Genomic DNA, 20,185 nt, shown 5'->3' on the forward strand with positions numbered 1-20,185 from the left:
AAAATGCTATTTCGTAGATATTTTATTTGGGACAATACCAAGGCAGCTTTTAAGCTATCCTAAAAAAAATCCAAGATCCTGCATTTTGCAGTAGAGCTACTAACTCTGTTTTTAGGCTGTGAATCAGATCAGAGATTTAGGTGGCTTTGTAAAGTCATGTCAAGATTTGCTCCTCCAGATAGACAGAGTCACCTACAGCAGATGGTGTCAAGCTGTTTGTTACCTTGTGTGAGTGAGGTGTCTGACGCCCTGCGGCCCTCACGGAAGCTGATGGGAGAGCGGTTGTGCGTCTCTCTCCTCTGGGCGTTCAGAGCCTGCATGGCGGGGTTAGCTGGCTGAGCGCTGATGAAGGGCGGAGTCATCCGGGTGACGGGCGTGTTGGCTAAAGCCACCTCGTTAAGAGAGGGCGTGTCTTCCAGCAGACTGAGGTCACTGTGCATGGAGCACATGTCATACTCTGAATCCGCGCTACCTAGGGAAGGGTTCTGACCGATGCTGAACAGTTTACCTTGGACGAGAAAGCACGAAAGAACTAACATGAGTACTTTTAACACTAAAGTGATATAACAGTGAAACTCTTCAATGATCATTATTATTACGAGTATTTCTTTCTGCTTTTATGATCGCATGTAGAAAATTACTAAATTCAGCTGACCTGCACTGGTTAGCACTGCTGGTTGGTTGGTGACCTCTGACAGCGTGTGTCTGCGCTGACCGAAGCGTGTCGTCTGATAGGCATTAAACATGTGGGCGGGGTCTTCTTCTGTGTCCAACTCCTCCGTCTCAATGCCCTCATCTATAGATGTCACCATCATGTTGCTGGGAGACGAAACGCTGGATTTTCTAACAGCTAATGGAGGCACGGGGTCCAGCATGCAGCCGTTGACCTGAAAACAGTTCATGGATCCATGAATATGGTTTTTATCCATTGAAAAAAAGCACATATGAGCTAATTATTGAGAGGAGAAGCAAGAAGTGGATTGAGAAATAATGCAAGCTTATTTTCTGTAAGTGACAAATCCTTCTTTTCTTTAGGAGTTTAATTTACGCATTGACACACATAAGCATTGAGTAAGTTTATGTTTAAAACAAGTAAAACAAATCTGCCATTTCGGGCATTTTCATAAGAGTGACATCTTTAGTTTTAGGTATACTACATATGTCATAATATATAGATATGTGTTTTTATTTTCTTTTGTACGGCAAGCACTCCGTTTCCACAGAACAAGCTCTAATCTCCCATCTGCCCTCATGTGTCACTCACAATACCGGAGGCACATTTCCATTCAGTCAGGAGTGCATGCTAACTTCACGTGCTGTGCGCAGACAGACAGACCGGGCTTCATCAACAAATCCTCTGATGATCAAATACATATAAACATAAGCTCCTGTCTCTCTCTTTCCACCTACTTTTATTACCTCTCCCCGGCTTTTCGCTCAGAAGAATGAGCGAGGCGGAGAGGAGGGGGTGGAAGTCTGGAATGCAGGGACAGGAAGTGTGTTTTGGCTGTGAGGGCAGTCGAAGCCTCTCAGACCGAGCACGCTGCCATCAAACACACACTCGCTCAACCGACACGGATCATCTGGATGAGCGTTTGGAGAAACTACAGTCACAGAGCGGTCTGAGTCAGAGCCGCAGTTGTACCATTCCTGAGCCGAGTTTCCTGTGGCACGCTGGGCCAGGAATGCTGTAAGGACAGCCACAGAGCCGCTGGATTTCTTCACTCTGCCCTTAGCCAATCACAGTGCCCAGTCCGTCTGTGCTCACGCGCAAACAGTGTGATCATGTGGACTCCGAGCAAATTATGTAATCCCTGCCCCCCTTTCCTCGAGGGGTCATGTCATACATGATGAGATCAAGCTACAGATCTGATGTTCTCTCACCGGACCCTCTCTGGTTTTGATTACAGGCGAAGGGCCATTCCAAAATGATGATTTTACAAATATAAGGTTCGAAAAGAATTTGTTGGTGACAGAGAAAGCGACTGAGCCGACAGCTGTCACGTCCAATGTGTCACGGCTAAAGTCTTGCTCGCTTATGTAAGCCAAGCAGCTGTGAACGGCCTCGGGGGGAAACGCGCTCGCCTCGCCATCAGAAAGAGACAGAGACCAAAAAGACTGAAGGAAACTAAACACCTTTAAAGTAAACAACCTCTCCCTAAGGCACTAAAACGAAGTGTTTATGTGAGCCTTTTAAAGAGACGGTGACATCAAAGAGTCTAACAGATTCATCCTGCTTGAGACAGATAAAAATCTAGATGGGCTCTTTTCTGTTTTATGGGCGAGGGAGACGGAGCGAGAGAGCTGTGCCGTAATTCTTGTGTTGTGTGCCAAGCTGGCAGCGGATCTGGCCGTCTGTCAGAAATGACACAGAACAAACGGCTCCACGGGGAGCGGGCGTGATGAGGGGCTTGAGCAAACAGCCAGACCCACTGCCTGACCTTGGATGGACTGAAGATGCTTAACAACATTGTAGGGAAGAGGTGCGGATGGGGGGAGTCAGAAGTCAGATTCAATGGTTTGCATTAACACATCAGCGCTGTCACTTACTTTGGGAGTTCCAACTTCCTCCCCCATGAAGCCGTGTTCAGCAGCACAAGAGGATTGTGGGAATGTGAAGGATTCTGCAGAGGCATGGGGCACTGCAGGGGATCGCAGCAGACGTACGTTCTGTGGCAGGTGGCTCACCTGAGGAGCAGCGCTGCTCGCCTGCAGCACGGAGGAAGAGATGCGAGTTATAGCTTGGCAAACATCTTGTTAGACTGCTGTTGGAATTGTCATTTTCAGACGCAAATTGAAAATGGTTACCTTGACAAGGGTCTGCTCGGCAATCGTACTGGGTCGTCTCTGGCGGGCATCGAGTCTGGTCTCTACGGGGAAACTGCAACGGTGCGCCTTTAACCTCTCAACCAGTAAGTAGTAGATAGCAGCAAAATGATTGTAACTCTTATTCTGAAGAGACTGCGGACGGAAACAGAGAAATAAGAATTCCATTTGAACACTTCAGCTTTGATTATAAGTGGACGGAAGGAAAAAACATAGTCTTGGTTTCTTGAAACTAAAACGTCATTTAACCTTGATTTCCACTCTCTCCTGAGGTCTTGTTACTGTACTTTTAAAGGGATACTTCACCCAAAAAAAATTCTGTCATCATTTACTCACCCTCGAGTTCCAAATCTGCATACATTGTTTGTTCCAATGGACCCAGAAAAATATATTTGGAAGAATGCTTGTAACCAAACAGTTCTTGGCCACCATTGACAACCATATTAGAAATTACAATGGTAGTCAAAAGTGCCCCATAACTGTTTGCTTTTCTACATTCATCAAAATCTCGTCTTTTGTGAGCAACGGAACAAAGTAATGTATAAAGCTACTATGGTAGTCAAACTTGAGGGTGACTAAATGAAGATAACATTTTGCGGTTTTGGGTGAACTGTTCTTTCAAGGCTTATATACGCATAAGAATATAAACATGAATGACCTGCTAACCTTATGAGATGAGTAACTGTTGCTGAATACTGAACAGGCATTTATATGTAAATGTGGACAGTCACATGTTAGTGTTCTCATGATTGTGACATCAAGACTTCTGGTTGACCTGTTTTCACAACTTGCTTTCCATAAATGATCTGAGTGGACTAGGCAGGGAGCTTTAGGGTGTTCTGCATAGTAGTTTATATTTAAAAAAAAGAATACAATCCTGCTTTCAATGATCAATGTTTGAAAAGGCAATAACATGAGGGTTGATGGCACATAAAAAGTCCATTAATTGTTGCCGATGAACATGAACGGATAAGGAAAATATAAATATTTTTGGTGTATTTATATCATTTTTTAGGGATAGTCTCTCATCTTTTATTCACCCTCATCTAATTCCATTCCTCTCTGGATATTTTTAAGAATGTAAGGAATGAAACTAAACTGCCCCCCATTGACTTCCATTGTATGGACACAAAACCACGGTGATATTTCTCAAAATATCATCTTTTGTGTTCCACAGAAGAAAAAGTCATAAAGGTTTTAAACAATATTAGGGAGAATTAAAAAATGTTTCGTTTGGCCATGCGGTATAACAAATAGTTATTAAAAATGACTGCATAATTATTCAAAATACCCTCTGGAAGTTGACATTTATTACCATCCACCCACGACCATTTTCAGTAGCAATTTATGTATGTGACCTCACCTCTATAGTCTTGTGCTGGTCGATCCCCAGGCTGTGCATTAACCTGAGAACCTGTTCACTGTATTCTCCCACCCCAGCCTCTCCTTCAGCGGTCTGCTGATATAACATACGTCTCTGCACGGGCACCTCCATAACCATCCACTTGTGGTCCTTTATTTGTCCTATGGACAGACGCTTAGAGGGGTCCAACACCAACATCCTCCTGATCAGATGCTCACAGTCTACATATGAAAAACAAATAAATAATCTCTCGTATCATTGCGTAAATGGAGTATAAAACATCACATGCATTCTCCTTATACATCTTTAATATGCATTGTGTCTGCCAGATGCATAAAAACACATATGTCTGTGCCTGTCTCTGCAGTAAGAAAAACAGCTCTGTACAATCTCAAGCTGAAAAGGTCACTGTGTGTTGGCTTCAGGGTAAACACTGCTTCAACTGAGAGATACAGTTTGGCCTGGAGCACAGAAGTGGTGACAGCATGTACCGTCCACTGTCCGTCACAGTCTGTCAGCAACCCCCGCAGAAAACAGCCCAACAAATACTCCCCTGTCATGGCGAGAGAGAACACCAGGGACTAAACCAAGCCAAACCCACAAGTGAAAGTGAAGTGACCTATTTGTCATTTATGGTGACCCATAACCGAAACGCGCCCCGGGGAGCTGTTGGAGGATCGGTGCCTTGCTCAAGGGTCTCATCCTCAGCCGTGGTATTGACGGTGGAGTAGAGCGCTGATCATTCACTCCCCCCACCTACAATCCCTGCTGGTACTGAGGCTTGAACCGGCAACGTTTGAGTTAGAAGTCTAAGTCTCTAATCATTAGGCCACGACTGCCCCAAAAACACATTATCTCATCCGAGAATGCGCAAGGTCTTTTGTCTGCCGCCTGTGCCCTTGACAAACAGCCGTGTGTGACTCAGCTGGGCTGAATGAAACTGACGTCACGGCGGTGCCGTGTGTGAGAGAGCTCGGCGCTGACCGCGATGCGTCCGTGGGATACAAGTCTCGCTCATCCTGTTTACCCGTTGGGTTGACGGTTGCTGGACAGCTCGTTGACCAGAGCGTCCAGAGTGGCTGCACGGCTACAGTTAAACTGCAAACGCGGGATCTACAACCTTTCATCTATTACAAAGCAAAAATTGTTGATATCATATGAACACAAAATTTACTCAAAACTCTAATGTTACTGCTATCACAATTTTTTTATAGTTAGGATTTTATCTGACACTGGTTGCTATGGTCTCCACAGCAGATATCGATTTGGCATCAGGCGTTGAAAACATCATATCTAAAAACTTGGATTGAGGACTATAACCTCAATGGTCTGAATGTATTTTTTAACACAAATCAGTTTCAGTTCAAGAATATTGTTGGTATTTTGCTTTAGTGGTATGTGGGACATAGCATCTTAGCACTCCATTGGGCTTGTGTCCTGGACCCTGATCACTTTCATGTGTTTCATACACTCTGTAACTCATTTATTCCTGTTTGAACTATGTTACATGACCCATCTCTACTGTGTGGAATTTTGCTGTTTTGCTGTGAATCACAGGATTCATTCGTCCACGCTTTTCAAAGCAGCTTCACACAGTTTCACTCTGTCCATCATGTTTCACAATGATGGTTTGGTGTTGTTTTTATTTTTTCTGAAAATGAGCAGAACCCTGAACCAAGCCTAACTTAATTGATCAGTCAGAAAAGGACATCTTAGAGATACTTCCTCTTTCACTGCCAAAAATCGAAATCTAATTTTCCACTCAAATATGACAACTTACCATTTAGTGTACATTTCTACAAAACTGACATTATTTATGACTATAAAATACGACACATTCAAGTTGATATCTGGATGTTTTCTTAAAGAAGCTCTCTCAAAACTGTGTATGTATAGCTTTGTTTTTTCTGGATTTCTATTAAGGGGTTCACGCAAAAGAAATAAATAAAACAATTAAAAAAACTTTTGAGCAGTTTTGCTACTGTAGAAACAACATGGCGAATTCCATGCAAGTGGATCTGCGGTGTATTTAGTCAGAAATAGCTCATTCTAAGGTAATAAAAACATAACACTTCATTACGTGAGGTTTTTATATACCTCTGAAGACATAGTTATGTTTATTATATTGCATTTCTGTCAATAGATCCTAAAAAAAAACTACACAATTACCTACAAGACTATGACACAATAAAACCGCATGCATATGCATATGTATATATGTTTACTTTGAAAGTTCCTGGATTTTCCATCAAATCTTGAGACCTCAGTGTAACAGCCAGGATAATTCTGGAAATGTATTTCTCCCATTCACAATCACTCCCTTCAACACCACACAAGGCTCTCGTAACCTTCCACCCTGTTGCGTGTGCAAACCATGTAGCGTGCAGTCTGTGGTGCGTGCTTCGAGTCATGGCTGAGTGTACACGGAGGTGGGGTCCACACTCCGTTGGGGTGAAATCCAGTGCGATTACAACATTCGAAAAGGAAATGTAATGGAAAAGCATATGCTGTTCTTCTCTTTCGGAGAATGATGCTTGGCTTCATCCGGGGACGGTTGAGGGTTCGAGTTACACTCCAACATTCCCAACATGACTCAATTGTTTAATGTCTTAAACCAAATGACCCCTACTACCGCCCCCTCCTCTGATCAGAGCAGATCTTGGCAGCAGCAGTAGGTTAACTTGTGTTCGCTCGTCCTTGGGTTCCTTGATGCATGCTTAATCACAGCGAGTAAAGCTCATGTAGAATGAGCGAATGTGACATTCAGAGTCTTACGTCAAAAGCCCTGCAGCCCTGCCTCTCAGATCCTGTCACGAACTGACTGTATAGTCTAACCTGCCTTGCCTCATACCCTTTGCCCCGTCTCACCTCAGCTTTCTTTTCCTTCTGTCTCCTTTGAACATGATCCTGCCATTCATGACTTGCAGAGCCAGTGTTGACTGCTGCATTTTTATTCCGCAGGGGGCAAGAATCACTACTAAAACTTTGTAATTATTTGAAATTCGGTAGTTTGCCTGCATGACTAGTTTACTTGTGTGTATTAAGTAAGCTCTGTATAATTATGCTAGCTTTGAGTTCTCATTTGTAAGTCACTTTGGACGAAAGCATCTGATAATTTACTTAAAGTAAATATATCTCATTGTTAGTTCATGTTAGCTAACGTATTAACTAATGCTAACAAATACAACCTTTTTGAACTAGTCCACCAGTTATCAGCTAACCATCTTGACCTGTTTCTACCATCCAGCTCAACATCTCTTACCAACTACAGTCATTCTGTTTTATACACAGTCCAGACACATGCAAACTGCAGCCAAGAACTTATGGAATGTTTTAATTGACCGGTCTTGAGTTTCATGCAAACACAGCGTCTGCCGTCAAAAAACATCTCTCGGCGGCTCTGTGGCTATGGAGACCATCTCACCTTCTGTCATGAAGTAAGGGATACGGAAACGACCCTCCAGAACGCGCTGCCGCAGAACGGGAAGAGAGGGGCCATCGAAGGGCAGAGCGCCGCACACCAGCACGTACAGGACCACCCCCATGCTCTGTAGGAACACACACACAGCGTCAGTTAAACCCTGTGAACATCTCAGTGCCGGAGCACACGGTCACGTTGTGCAAACGTACAGGTGCATGCACTTAACGGTAACAGTAAATACAGAGCGAGACAGCTTTCACATGATCTGATCTCTATCGCCCTCTCGGAGACCACGGGGTGTTTGGTTTACGCTTTGACGTCAGCAGAGTTCTCAAAGGTTGAATAGGTGGTAACACAAATAGCAGACTCGCTAATCATTTACTGCGCGTTTACTTTACATCCACTGCATGGATAGATTAGCTTCTTACGTAGATGAGCGGAGAATGTTCTTACCCAGATGTCAAGTTGGGGTCCCTCATACTGCTGGCCCTCGAACACTTCTGGAGCAGCGTATGGAGGACTCCCGCACCACGTGGCCAGGGGCTTTCCAGGCTGGAAGAAGTTTCCAAAACCGAAATCTGGAAGAGAGAAGCAGTTTTGAGATAAGAATGAAACTGACAGGCTTGGCTACGGTTGTGCTCAAGGATACAGCTCGTATTTCAGCTTCAGGGGACAACAAACGAAAAAACTTTCTATACAATATTGATTGAACTAATGAAGGTTTGCTGTGTTCCTAAGTTGGAAGGAAAGTTTGTCCTGCCCGTGCTGTAGGATTGGTATAATAATTTCGTTCACAATATTTTTCTTTATATTAAATGAATGCCCAGTAGAATTAAAAAAGACTGGTAGGGGTGTCACAATATACCGGTAAAGTCAATAAAAGACATGATTTTCAATCAATATTAATACTTCAAATACAGCTGCGAAATAAAGTGAAGAGACCATTCCAAATTTCATGAATATTAGATTTACTGTGGCCATTCCAGTCCAATGTCTGTTGAATTTTAACAAAATCAACCCTGAGGAGTGACATACTGTAAAGTCATCCAACAGCAATGTGAAAGACTGACAGCGTGACATGACATGTTCCTAAATACATATACAGATATGACTGTTGTATTGCTTAAAAGTGAATATGAACTTCTTTTCTTTGCAGTATTTGAGGTCTGAAAAAAAAACAGAGCCTCTTTTCGATATTTTGACCTGTTTCTCCAGTTATAAATGCTAATAGAAACAATATTTTGATTTTAAACTTGAGAGGAATATTGTTAGATGTATGTGTTCGCTGTTGAACCTGAGGTGTGATGTGTGCCGCATATTAGCCATGACCGAATCGAGTACACACCCCGCTAAAACATCCTTCTCTAATAACAAAGGCATATTTCTGGACACATTTCCTAGAGCTCACAGAATAGCATGAAGTTTTTGTACAAAAATTTGAATTTATATACATAAACCAAATTATTAAATGGGTCATATGGCGCGAATACTTGTTTTTCTGTGTCTTTGGTTTGTTATAAGTTGCCCATGCATGTATTAGACAGGCAAAATTGCAATAATTAAAATGTCGGAACAAAAGAAGCTTTCTATCTAAAAGCGAATGCTCACCCAGACCTGCCTGAAACGTCTCGTGTAACTACACCCCCACAAATCTACGTCGGTTCGTGGTATGATTCGACTGAGACCACCCAAATGTAAACGCAAGAAAGGTGGGCATACCTGTCAGTACAATTGCTTTGGAACCTGATGTTCCAAATATGGTATGAGGCATTACATTTCCGTAATAAGCTTGCAATATTCGACCAACCACTACGCACTGGTTAACTGGCCAATCATAGCACACCTCGCTTTACAGAACGATAACCTTTAACTCCAAAGAGTAGATACAAACATGCAGGGAATGTGGAAAATACAATGTTTTTTAACCTTAAATCATTTACACACATTGCATTACATGTAAAACTAACTATAATATTCGTTTTAGCCGTGTCAAATGTGACAATCTATGCCATTCACGCTACATTCCTCTACTGGCAAATGTTATACAACACACTCTGCCGGTAAAGAACATATTGGATGGCTAAGCTGCCACACAGGATGAGCAGTATATGTAAGAGGATCAAACATGGTAAACCCTTAAAATTTAAACCATCATCATCACCACCTCACTCTGGCTTTAATGAGCTGGAGGAGCTTTGCAAAGTGCTCAGAGATTAGATATAACAGCCAGCGCTGCCAGAAGCCAGAAGTGGTGCGAGATGGCCAAATATGGCTTTTAAACAAAGAAGAAATCTGATACTCCTTGTGGGTGACAGTTGACTTTGCTTAAATACAAAGGCCATTCACTTGAATCTGTTCCTAAAAGTGAACTCTGTTCTATGTGGGAGGACACGACTGTGATATCTACACGGAAGATGCACCTGATCTGCCTATAAGTGATTTGTTTGGGATGAGTCATGATGATAATAGTATTCAGCCAACGACAAACTAATTCATTAGTGAGGTTGACCAGATCATCCAGTTCTTCTTTCTATTATATGCGGAAGCGCTTCAAAGTCTGTTCACAACAAAAATAATTACTGGCATATGATAAGTATATTAATGTCAACAAGAATGAATAATAGCGTTGTGTTTTTTATTTAAAAGGTTAAAAAGTTAAATAAAGTTAAGTAAAAATAAAAAAATTCTCTCTTTATTTACTCACACTCAAGTTGTTCCAAATTTGTGTACATTTATTTGTCCTGATGAACAAAGAGAAAGATATTTGGAAGAATGCTTGTAACCAAACTATTTTTTGGCTGCCACTGACTACTATAGTAGAAAATATTTCTTTGTTCGGTTGAACACAAAAGAAGATATTTTAAAGAACGTATGAAAGCAAATGGTTCTGAGGCATTTTTTACTACAATTATGAGTTTACCTATTATGGTAGTCAATGGTCGTCAAGAACTGTTCCTTTAAGCACGGAGCTCCAGTTTTACACGTTATATGTGTGAGCCTTTTTTTATTTTTTGATGTATTTACGTTCATTAGTTAGAAAAACAATTATTTTTGATTATTTAATTTAAATTTAAAATGTATACTTATCTTTGTTGCCTTCGGTGTAAACTTGCCTGATATTAGACAATTAATTGTTAGTTTAAATGTAAAAACATTGCACTCAAAAAGGAACACATTTTATGTGGAATTTTAAATAAACACATTTTAGAGACATTATTTTAAGGTCGAAAAACGACTGTTGCTTTAAACCAACCCATACTCAATTCAGACAATAAGTTTGTCAGTATGACATATAAGAACGGATTTAATCATTCAAATTTAAATGTTTACCGGAATGTCAAAACGCCTCATTTTATCTGAATTCCGATAATTACTGAAAGTAAGCTGACAAGGACATTCAGAGACGTTGCGAACCTAAGATGTGAAGCTCAGAAGACGGACGAAAGACCATAGGGGGGTTACGCTGTCACTTTGGTGCGAGAAGCCGGTTTGATGAGTCCATGTCAGTTTAGCTGACCCATTTCATGAGCTGAATACTGAGCGCGAGCAATTGACGTCAATGCTACAGGCAGTTCAGTGCCTACATTGCAGGGGTGAGACTTAACATTCAATACAGGAATCACTCAGTACAGCTTAACTCCTGCAGCTCAGAGCAGCGGCTGGTGCCACATTAACAGACAGGCTGTGTTACCTTAAATAAAAGCTTTGATTGAGGGCAATAGCTGCGCCTCTCATCATTTCGTCATGGGGCGGACGTGCAAAGGGCATTGGATTTGTGTCGGAGGACGGTTGTGTAAAACTCTCCGGGGATCCAATCATAACAATTTTGGTTTCTTAATCACCAGCCTCCCTCAGGATGTCTCCTACAGGTTTGCTCGTTCGAGTGACACAATTTGACATGAATTATGGGGAACAGATGATGCGAAACACTTAAAGCTTTAAGCTTTGATGTCATGATTTTTAATGATCTGTAACCAGAATGAACAGTCACTCTGAAATGAAGCATAAAGCTGTGTGTGTGTGTGTTTATATTATAAGTTACAGGATTTCCTGGCTATTAGATTATACATACACAGAGTCCGCTGCATCATCAAAATACCTTCTTTTGGTCCTGACACAAGCACATAATCGTTTGAAGGGAAACATAAAAAGGCCGATGACCTTTCTTTGAGGGACAGTGCGGGGTATTAGCGCAAGAGGAAAAATCTAAATCGAGCAAAACATCCAAATATACCACCACGACAGCAAGCTGAAGTGACAGGAAACTGATAATATTTGCCCTGCGTGTGAATATGCAATGTTCTGCTTTTGCTGGGAACCTTCCAGGGCTGTTGTACGCTACGAGGACAGTCAGCGGGGTTCAACTTCTTGTTCAAGAATGAGAATAAACATTGTCTATAATCGATGGCTCGGGTGAATTGTACACCTGTATAATCAAAACAGAGTGAAATTACAAACGTTTAGGGAAAATAGTCAGTGCTAAAGAAAACTCCACACAAAAAATCCCACTTTTGGCTTAAATGCCAAGTCATGGATTTTGGTATACATACATACATCATGTTCTATATCCTTTAAAGGGACAGTTTGCAGAAGAATAGCATTTGCATTTAAATATTTGTTTACATAGCATATGTCATAAATGCATTCAGAAACAGCATTTCAGACACCCTCAGGACCACTTGCTTAGTTATTTAGTTATTTTTGTTTCGCTTCATAACACCTCAATATATTGTCAGGAGCAATGGGTTTTGCTTTTGAGTTGCCAGCATCTGCTCCTGGCACCTGTGGACTTTTTAAATCAACAAAAATGGACCATAGCTTTGCCAAGAATCTTCTTTACTGATTTCCTAGAGAAAAAATTGTCACCTACATCTTGTATTGCCCTTAGGCCGAGAGCAGCAATAACAAATTCTTATTTTTTTGGTGAACTACCTCTTTAATGTTGTACATGTTAAGATGAAGGCTCTGCGAATTTGACAAAGTGTGTTTTTTATCATTTTCTTTTACATCATTTTGACAGACAAACAAAAACAAAAGTTATCATGGTGCTGGATGCTTGCGCTAGAGAGCTTGAATAAATGATGCAAATTATTCCATCATTAGTTCCTCTTCCTACCCTTTTTCGCATTGTTTTGTGATGTGTTTTGTTCTCTTTGAGTTCTGTGAGTTTTTGAGTGTGTTTTGTTCCATCTCCAATGGCACGTATGAAAATATTGCTTCAGTGTTATGTGTGTCCCAAGATGCTGCTATTGTGTTCTGTGAAGATTCCAGTTTTTAAAACTCCTCCCAAGTATCTTTCTGAGAGCAAGAAATAACAAGCAGTAGACCAAACTACATGGCATTGTGCCACGGGCTGTTTACATGGCCTCTACACCACTCAACAATTGCATTTGTGTCAAAGATTGCTATATTTGACTACGCTGTGTTTGAAGCATAAATCTGGACATGAAACCTTTAGAAAAGCACAGTGTAATTGAGACCGTCTTTACCAGCAATCTTGATGTTCATGTGTCCATCTAGCAGCAGGTTCTCAGCCTTCAGGTCCCGGTGGACGATGTTACGGTTGTGACAGTACTCAACAGCGGACAAGATTTGCCAGAATTTCCGTCGGGCCTCCGGTTCACTGAGCCGTCCGTGCTTGGCTAGATAATCTAAATAAAGAGGGAGATATAATCAGCCAACCATCACAAATACAACGCACAATTACTTTGCTATATGCAATGCAACTCAGCAACACATTTTACAACAAGTGTTTTCCCTAGAAATCAAATCCAGTTTTGCATTTTAACTGTAATCAATTAACTTACAAATCTGCTGACAGATACTACAGCCTAATATGGGTTAAGTGAACAGGTTGCAATAAAAAGTGGATGGACCAAAAAAAGCAATCATTTTAAACCACAGGTTGTACCGGGAAAGACTCCGGCAGTGTGGTGTGGCCAGTGGCAGTGATTGATGAGCCACAATAAGGAGGCTCTGTGGTGCGCGAGTAGGGTAAACTTCCCCCGGATGGTGTAATCATGTGGTCACCACTCCATAGAGTGCTGGGTCAGCCCCTGGCCCCTGGCCAAACCTACAGTCCTCACACACTCGCCCCTGAGCTTCCACTGAGGTGAGCTGGCAGACAGTAGTGTGTCCGCATGCCAGCGAGTTTAATGCTGCCTTTCTACAAAAGTTGTTTTCAAGTCTCGGAAAACAAAACAAAAACAAATCAATTTTCAAAACAGACACATTTTGTGATGGCAGAATTACCTTGGCACACCTAGCCTTACCCAGTCGTTCTTAAAGGGACAGTTTTAAGATTTTTTTTTAATTCTGTTATTATTTACTCACCCTCAAGTGGTTACAAATCTGTATACATTTATTTGTTCCGATGAACACAGAGAAAGATATTTTGAAGAATGTTTGTAATCAAACAGTTAGTTCTTGGCCACTATTGACTACCATAGTAGGAAAAATTAGAATGGTAGTCAAAAGTGCCCCAGAACTGTTTGCTTTCCTACATTCTTCCAAATATATTCTTGTGATTAGATTAGGTTCAACTTTATTGTCATTACACATATACAAGTACAGTGTAACGAAATGTAGTTTAGGTCTAACCAGAAGTGCAGTTAGCAAGTGCAGGATATACAGTTAGAATAAATACAGAATACAATATGAGAGAATATAATACAGTGGGCATGGACTATAAACATATTTTGCAGTAAGAATGTTCTATGAAAATATGACAGTAGGTATATACTATGAACAATATATACAGATGGCTATATACTATGAACATTAATGTACAGGTGGATATGAACAGATAATAATTTAGACTAAAATAGTGCGAGTGACTTAGGTATGCATAAATTATTGACATTGGCTATTAAAGTTGCAGTGCAATAGGTGAGTTAATGCAGTTGTTGAAGTTACGGTGGAGTATACGAGTTAATGCAGTTAATAGGTTGCAGTCCAGAAGATGAGTTAATGCAGTTTATAGGTTGCAGAGCAGTAGATTAGTTAATGCAGTTATTGAAGTTACAGTGCAATAGATGAGTAGATGCAGTTAATAGGTTGCAGTCCAGAAGATGAGTTAATGCAGTTTATAGGTTGCAGAGCAGTAGATTAGTTAATGCAGTTATTGAAGTTACAGTGCAATAGATGAGTAGATGCAGTTAATAGAGTTACCGTGCAGTAGATTAGTTAATGCAGTTAATAGAATTACAGTTCAGTAGATTAGTTAATGCAGTTATTGAAGTTACAGTGCAATAGATGAGTAGATGCAGTTAATATAATTACAGTGCAGTAGATAGGTTAGTGCAGTTATGGAAGTGGTCCATTAGTGCAAATGAGCATTCAGTTAAATATTCCTGGTGTGCAAGTGAGCAGTATAGAGTGCAAATGATGCTGTGCGTGTGTAAACAGTCCAGTAGAGCAGATAATATGAAATACTGGTGTGTACAGTTCAGTCATGCATGCAGCCCTGTAGTGCAATGTAAACAATGTTGTAGCAGCATTGGAGTTAAAGGTAAGAGAGGTAGTGGAATCAGTGGGGGGCAGAGTTCGATAATGAAACAGCTCTGGGAAAAAAGCTGTTTCTTAGTCTACTGGTTCTTGTCCGGAGGCACCGGAAGCGCCTACCGGAAGGCAGGAGAGTAAGTAGTCTGTGAGCGGGGTGAGAGGAGTCCTTGAGAATGCTGCGAGCTCGACGCAGACAGCGTTTGTGCTCAACAAAAGCAATTTTTCCTACTATGGTAGTCAATGGTGGCCAAGTACTGTTTGGTAACAAGCATTCTTCCGAATATCTTTCTCTGTGTTCATCAGAGCATATACATTTTATTTGGAACAACTCAAGGGTGGGCAAATGATGACAGAATTTGTATTTTTGTGTAAACTGCTCCTTTAACCTGAGTGAAGATTCGATGTGAAAGGTGTGTTTGTGTGATGAGTTCCGGGGTTGAGAGACCTCGGTTATTATAAAAATTGCCAGATTAAGAAAGTAGGTTAAGTCTGTTTACACTTGCCACGATGATGCTTATTTTGGTGAATGTGTCTTAATGTACCTTGAACTGAACGCATATTAGCTGGTAATCTTATCACTTGTTTATGTGCCACGTGTAAAGATTGACCTAGAATAAAACTTGATTATAGTGAATCACCGCATTTGATTTTTCATCTTTGTAGTCCTTCAAGCAACATATTTTCACACAGAATTTGGTCCTCTATTTAGGGCCTAAAAGCAGCATAAATTAAACCCCCAAAAGGGTTTCCAGGACACACAAATAATCTCCACCAAAACTCTTGCCACTTGTATAGGCAATGCTGTTCTGTCAGGACACCAACTCCAACAAATGCTGTGATAGAGCGGCACTTTTTACATAATCACAGCGACGTCTCCTTACTTACAGTTATCTTAGAACAAGACTACTGTAAAAATGTACATTTGAACAAAATCAATGGTGATCCTATTAGACACCAGGTGCAACATTTTGAAATTGTGCACCGTGTTCACAAAACCTTTTTTAGAACCATGTTGCTAATCAAAAAACACACCTGATGAGGGAATTTCTCAATTGACTAGCGAAAGTCAAGAGTCAGAAATACATACGCTCTGGCCTATACAACTCATACTGCTGAATTCACCGCCGGTTCACGCAAACATTGCAGACTTTGGACAACAGAACAAAATATCAGTTTGGTGCCACCCTACCAGATATCTTCAACCTCTTTGAAATGCGCTCATTGTACATTTTCTACGTGCATTTGGTCTTCTGCTTAGCCATGCGAGTGTGAACACGACTTGAATGGAAGAGCCATTCAAAAAAAAGTTGCTTTTACTTTAGAAGCTGTCCGAGTGGAGTTCCTGCTCTTTATAAAAAACAGAGCGGCAGTCAAACCACAGCTGCATGAAAGACTGAATCACTCCCTGAAAGAAGCAACAGAGGTGCACGAGGCGAGATAGAGGGCACTTCCTGTTCCCGGCGAGGTGCAATTCTTGCCGGTTTTATGTTAGTTAAATGTTGTTCTAAAAGCAAGAAAAGTTTGCATACATAAATCACGTGTCATTCTATGTCAACTACACCTATTTTCATCATACAGAATACATTTCTGCTGGTCTTTATACCCTTTTCCCAGTAACAAGAACTGAGTCACTTGTTTTGAATTTACAGACAGTTCCATCACTAATGCTAACCCCTCAGTCTAACAGGGAAGGGGAACAAAAGGGATTGAGAATCTCAGTGCACACAAGCGTGTCAAGTCTGATCTGACACGACTGACATGTCCTCCAACAGAAGCTTTCTCCAGCGTTGGATTTTCTAAAATATATGCATGGCCTACATTTCTACCTTCCAATATCAAAATTCAAATCAATGTCCCTTAGCTTTCCCTCGCTCTCCTGCTTTGCCTGTGCGTTCTGCAGCTCTTACTTATTCGAGGTTGACCCAGTTTCCAGATTCCTCTCATGCTGCAGCACGGCTCGGATGTGCTGGTGGAGCAGACGGGCTCTCGGGCCGCTGCATCGCTGAGCTCCACTACGGGGGACTGAGCTCAAAACCCTCACAACACCAAATTCTGCTCTGTCTCTCTCCTCTCCCTTTTCGCCTGTGAAGATTATCTGACGGATGCAAGTGCCTAGGTTAGGACAGCGCAGTCAAATTTAAAAGAATTATGGCCTGCAGCGCACGTCGACTCGTCCTGTTTTGTGTCCACGTCATTTATTTTAAAGGGTTCAAAAAATATCTTTCATAATCTGCATTAACCTTTGACCCTGAGAGTGATGGAACACACTGTAAATAGATTGCATAATCCTCTTGTGCAACCAGAAATCACAATTGCTGCACATGGCCTCTCAGCTCAAGACAATAATCATGGTCATCAAGATAAAGAGCTGTCATGTAAGTATGTACAGTATCACCCTACGTTGGTGGACCTTAAGCCCTATTTGCTTGACCCCTGGCAACCTCATTTCAGAGTGTCTCTATAGACATTTATCAGTTATCTGACATTCTTGGGCACCAACAAGATGTTTGCTTTACTCCAGCCATGCCATCCCTCTATAAATCGTTGAAGAGGGATACAGCGTCCACACAAAGTACACCACAACCACATATTGGTAAAAGCGTCAAATGCTTACATGTACTGAATTATACATCGGAGCGTGCAGAGAACGCAGAATTTGCATGATACGTTCACAAATAAACGTACAATTACATTATTGCGCAAGACATGATGGTTCAAAACGGCATTGTTAATATATATACAGAATATATACAGAAACTACAAAGTTTACTTACATAAAACGCACACAACTACACATACACACAAAACCTGACACCTTGGGGTAGGAACAGTTTCTTAGTAACATACCACATGGGCGTGTACTGTGAAACAGACACAGTATTATGTAAGAATAATGTCTGATGATTATGTGAGTTTTCACAGTTGCTGAACAGCAGCTGTTACGAGAAAGTCAAAGGGACCCGTCAGTAAAACCCTTCAAGTCTGCATTTACACCACGTTCATCGATCAACCGACATGTGATTTTTACTGCCTGTGTCTAAGGGTTTGGCCTAAATAATCTTGAGTTTGAAGCTGTTCAGACAGTACAGAACAGTACAGAAAGCAACGGAAGGACAGACAGCTGAGCTGCCGGAATATGATCATCACTGACACATTTCTCGCTTGTGACTATGATGGTTATTCACACAGACTGTGTTTGTCTCGTCTGATCTAATTTCGGCTTGACCTTTGTCACCAACATCTGAAACCAAGCTGGTTAGACTGAAAACATACTGTACTTTCTCTGTTTTGGTGATATTGATCAGGATGTATAGTGAAATTATTCTGATCGGTCTGCCACACAGCAAAAGCAAAGCTTCATGTCATCTTGAAACAGGAAAAAATAAAAGCAGGAACAGAAACAAAACTATTGAGCAAATATGCAAATACCTAACATCATTGTTCTTTACAGGTATTATTACATATTCAAAATGTATGATTCCTGTACAGACTGTAAAAAGGGACTTTTCTCAAGACCTTTAATAACAGGAAACCATTTTGAATCCAGCTCAAAACTATTACGAAACTACCAGAAAAAAACAATGTCTTCATATACAGTATTGTACATTTTTCCTTTAAGAAACTGTTTTGGCAATCTACAAGCGTCAGTTTCGTTTCAAGCATAAATTTTTCTTATGATATTCATTTTTGACATGGTCTTACTGCATCACTATTAAAGACATTAAAGATATTATTATTTTCGCTCTGAATTTAACTGAAAAATAAATGTAAAGAAATAGCACTGCTGGACCACTGTAAAGGAAAGGTGTGCGCTGTGGATTTATACTACAAGAAATGAGAGGATCCTTGCAAAATGGAATGTGGCACAATAATCATTTACCTCGATTATTTAGTTTTTGTATTTGATGAAGGCTAGAATTGACGATTACGATTCATTTTCAATGAATTGCACAGCCCTACTTTTCATGATAATTCTTTAGTAGAAAATAAATTTAAGTTTTTGATGAAAACATTCCAGGATTATTCTCCATATAGTGGACTTCAATGGACTCCAAACGGAAGAAATTACAGTTTCAGTGCAGCTTCAAAGGGCTTTAAATGATACCAGACAATGAATAAGTGTCTAATCTAGCGAAATGATCCATCATTTTCTCAAAAAAAGAAATGTATATGCTTCATAAACACAAATGCTCACCTTGCTCTTCACGTAATACGTAATTACGTTGAAAAGGTCACGCTTGACGTAGGCAGTACCGAGTCAGTTTTACAAAAGTGGAGAAGCAGGACCGTTCAAAAGTTGTTCAATGTTCAATGACACAAATTGTCAGTTTTTTGTTTAAAATGGTCATTACGTGTTCGTATCCTGGATGCCGCCTACGTCAAGCGTGACCTTTTCAACGCAATTCCGTAATACGTGAAGTCACGATCGTGCTCGGCAGAACAGAGCAGGCCGAGCATTTGTGTCATAGATGTTATTCCAAAAACACTGAAAAACTGTCACAAATAAAGCCTTTAGATCTTCCTCTGAAGCGTGCATTGAATCATCCTGGAGCAAACCTGTGTACATCTGACTCACGAAAGCTGCGTGATTGTCCAACCGTGAGACTAAAAGCAGGTGACTGGGACTACATGCAGTCATGTTCTGGCTGGATCCATTTTAAAGAACAACCTCAAATCCCGGTGCATGTAACAGATTGGCATATAATGTCATATATTTAAAATATGTCTATCTTTAATCCATTAAAAGCATTCCAAATATATACAAATTCCATGCAAAATTTAGTAGTATTTACTCATGGTTTAAAACATAAAACACAGCTGCTGAAAAAATTAAAGCATATAAGCATATACAAGCAAAAACGGCTATCGACTAGGTCTTTTATCATTTCTTTACTGCTCTGCAGATATCGATATTCATCATTGAGTTTTGACAATCATCAATTTGGCACTAGATTTCAAGTGCTGCGACAGGAGTACATTAACAGACAGAAAATTCCACATTTCTTGTTCCAAAAGAGTAACATTATCAAATCAATTCTTTGTTGACTGACTGTAGATGTACGGTCATAAAA

At 40.7% G+C, this 20,185-nt stretch overlaps 1 protein-coding gene across 1 annotated transcript in view; it reads right to left on the bottom strand.

Annotated features, from left to right (window-relative positions):
* The window catches only part of sik2b (salt-inducible kinase 2b), a 31,287-nt gene that overhangs the window by 6,060 nt on the left and 5,042 nt on the right, over positions 1-20,185 (bottom strand). The window contains exons 4-11 of the mRNA XM_079482210.1: positions 13,100-13,261; positions 8,064-8,188; positions 7,614-7,737; positions 4,190-4,410; positions 2,809-2,961; positions 2,551-2,709; positions 656-887; positions 224-508 (exon numbers count right to left, since the gene is read on the bottom strand). Of these exons, the coding sequence (XP_079338336.1) occupies positions 224-508; positions 656-887; positions 2,551-2,709; positions 2,809-2,961; positions 4,190-4,410; positions 7,614-7,737; positions 8,064-8,188; positions 13,100-13,261 (1,461 nt within the window). The remainder of the gene's footprint in view (positions 1-223; positions 509-655; positions 888-2,550; positions 2,710-2,808; positions 2,962-4,189; positions 4,411-7,613; positions 7,738-8,063; positions 8,189-13,099; positions 13,262-20,185) is intronic.

The sequence above is a fragment of the Barbatula barbatula genome, assembly GCF_947034865.1.
Source record: "Barbatula barbatula genome assembly, chromosome: 19".
Taxonomy (NCBI): domain Eukaryota; kingdom Metazoa; phylum Chordata; class Actinopteri; order Cypriniformes; family Nemacheilidae; genus Barbatula; species Barbatula barbatula.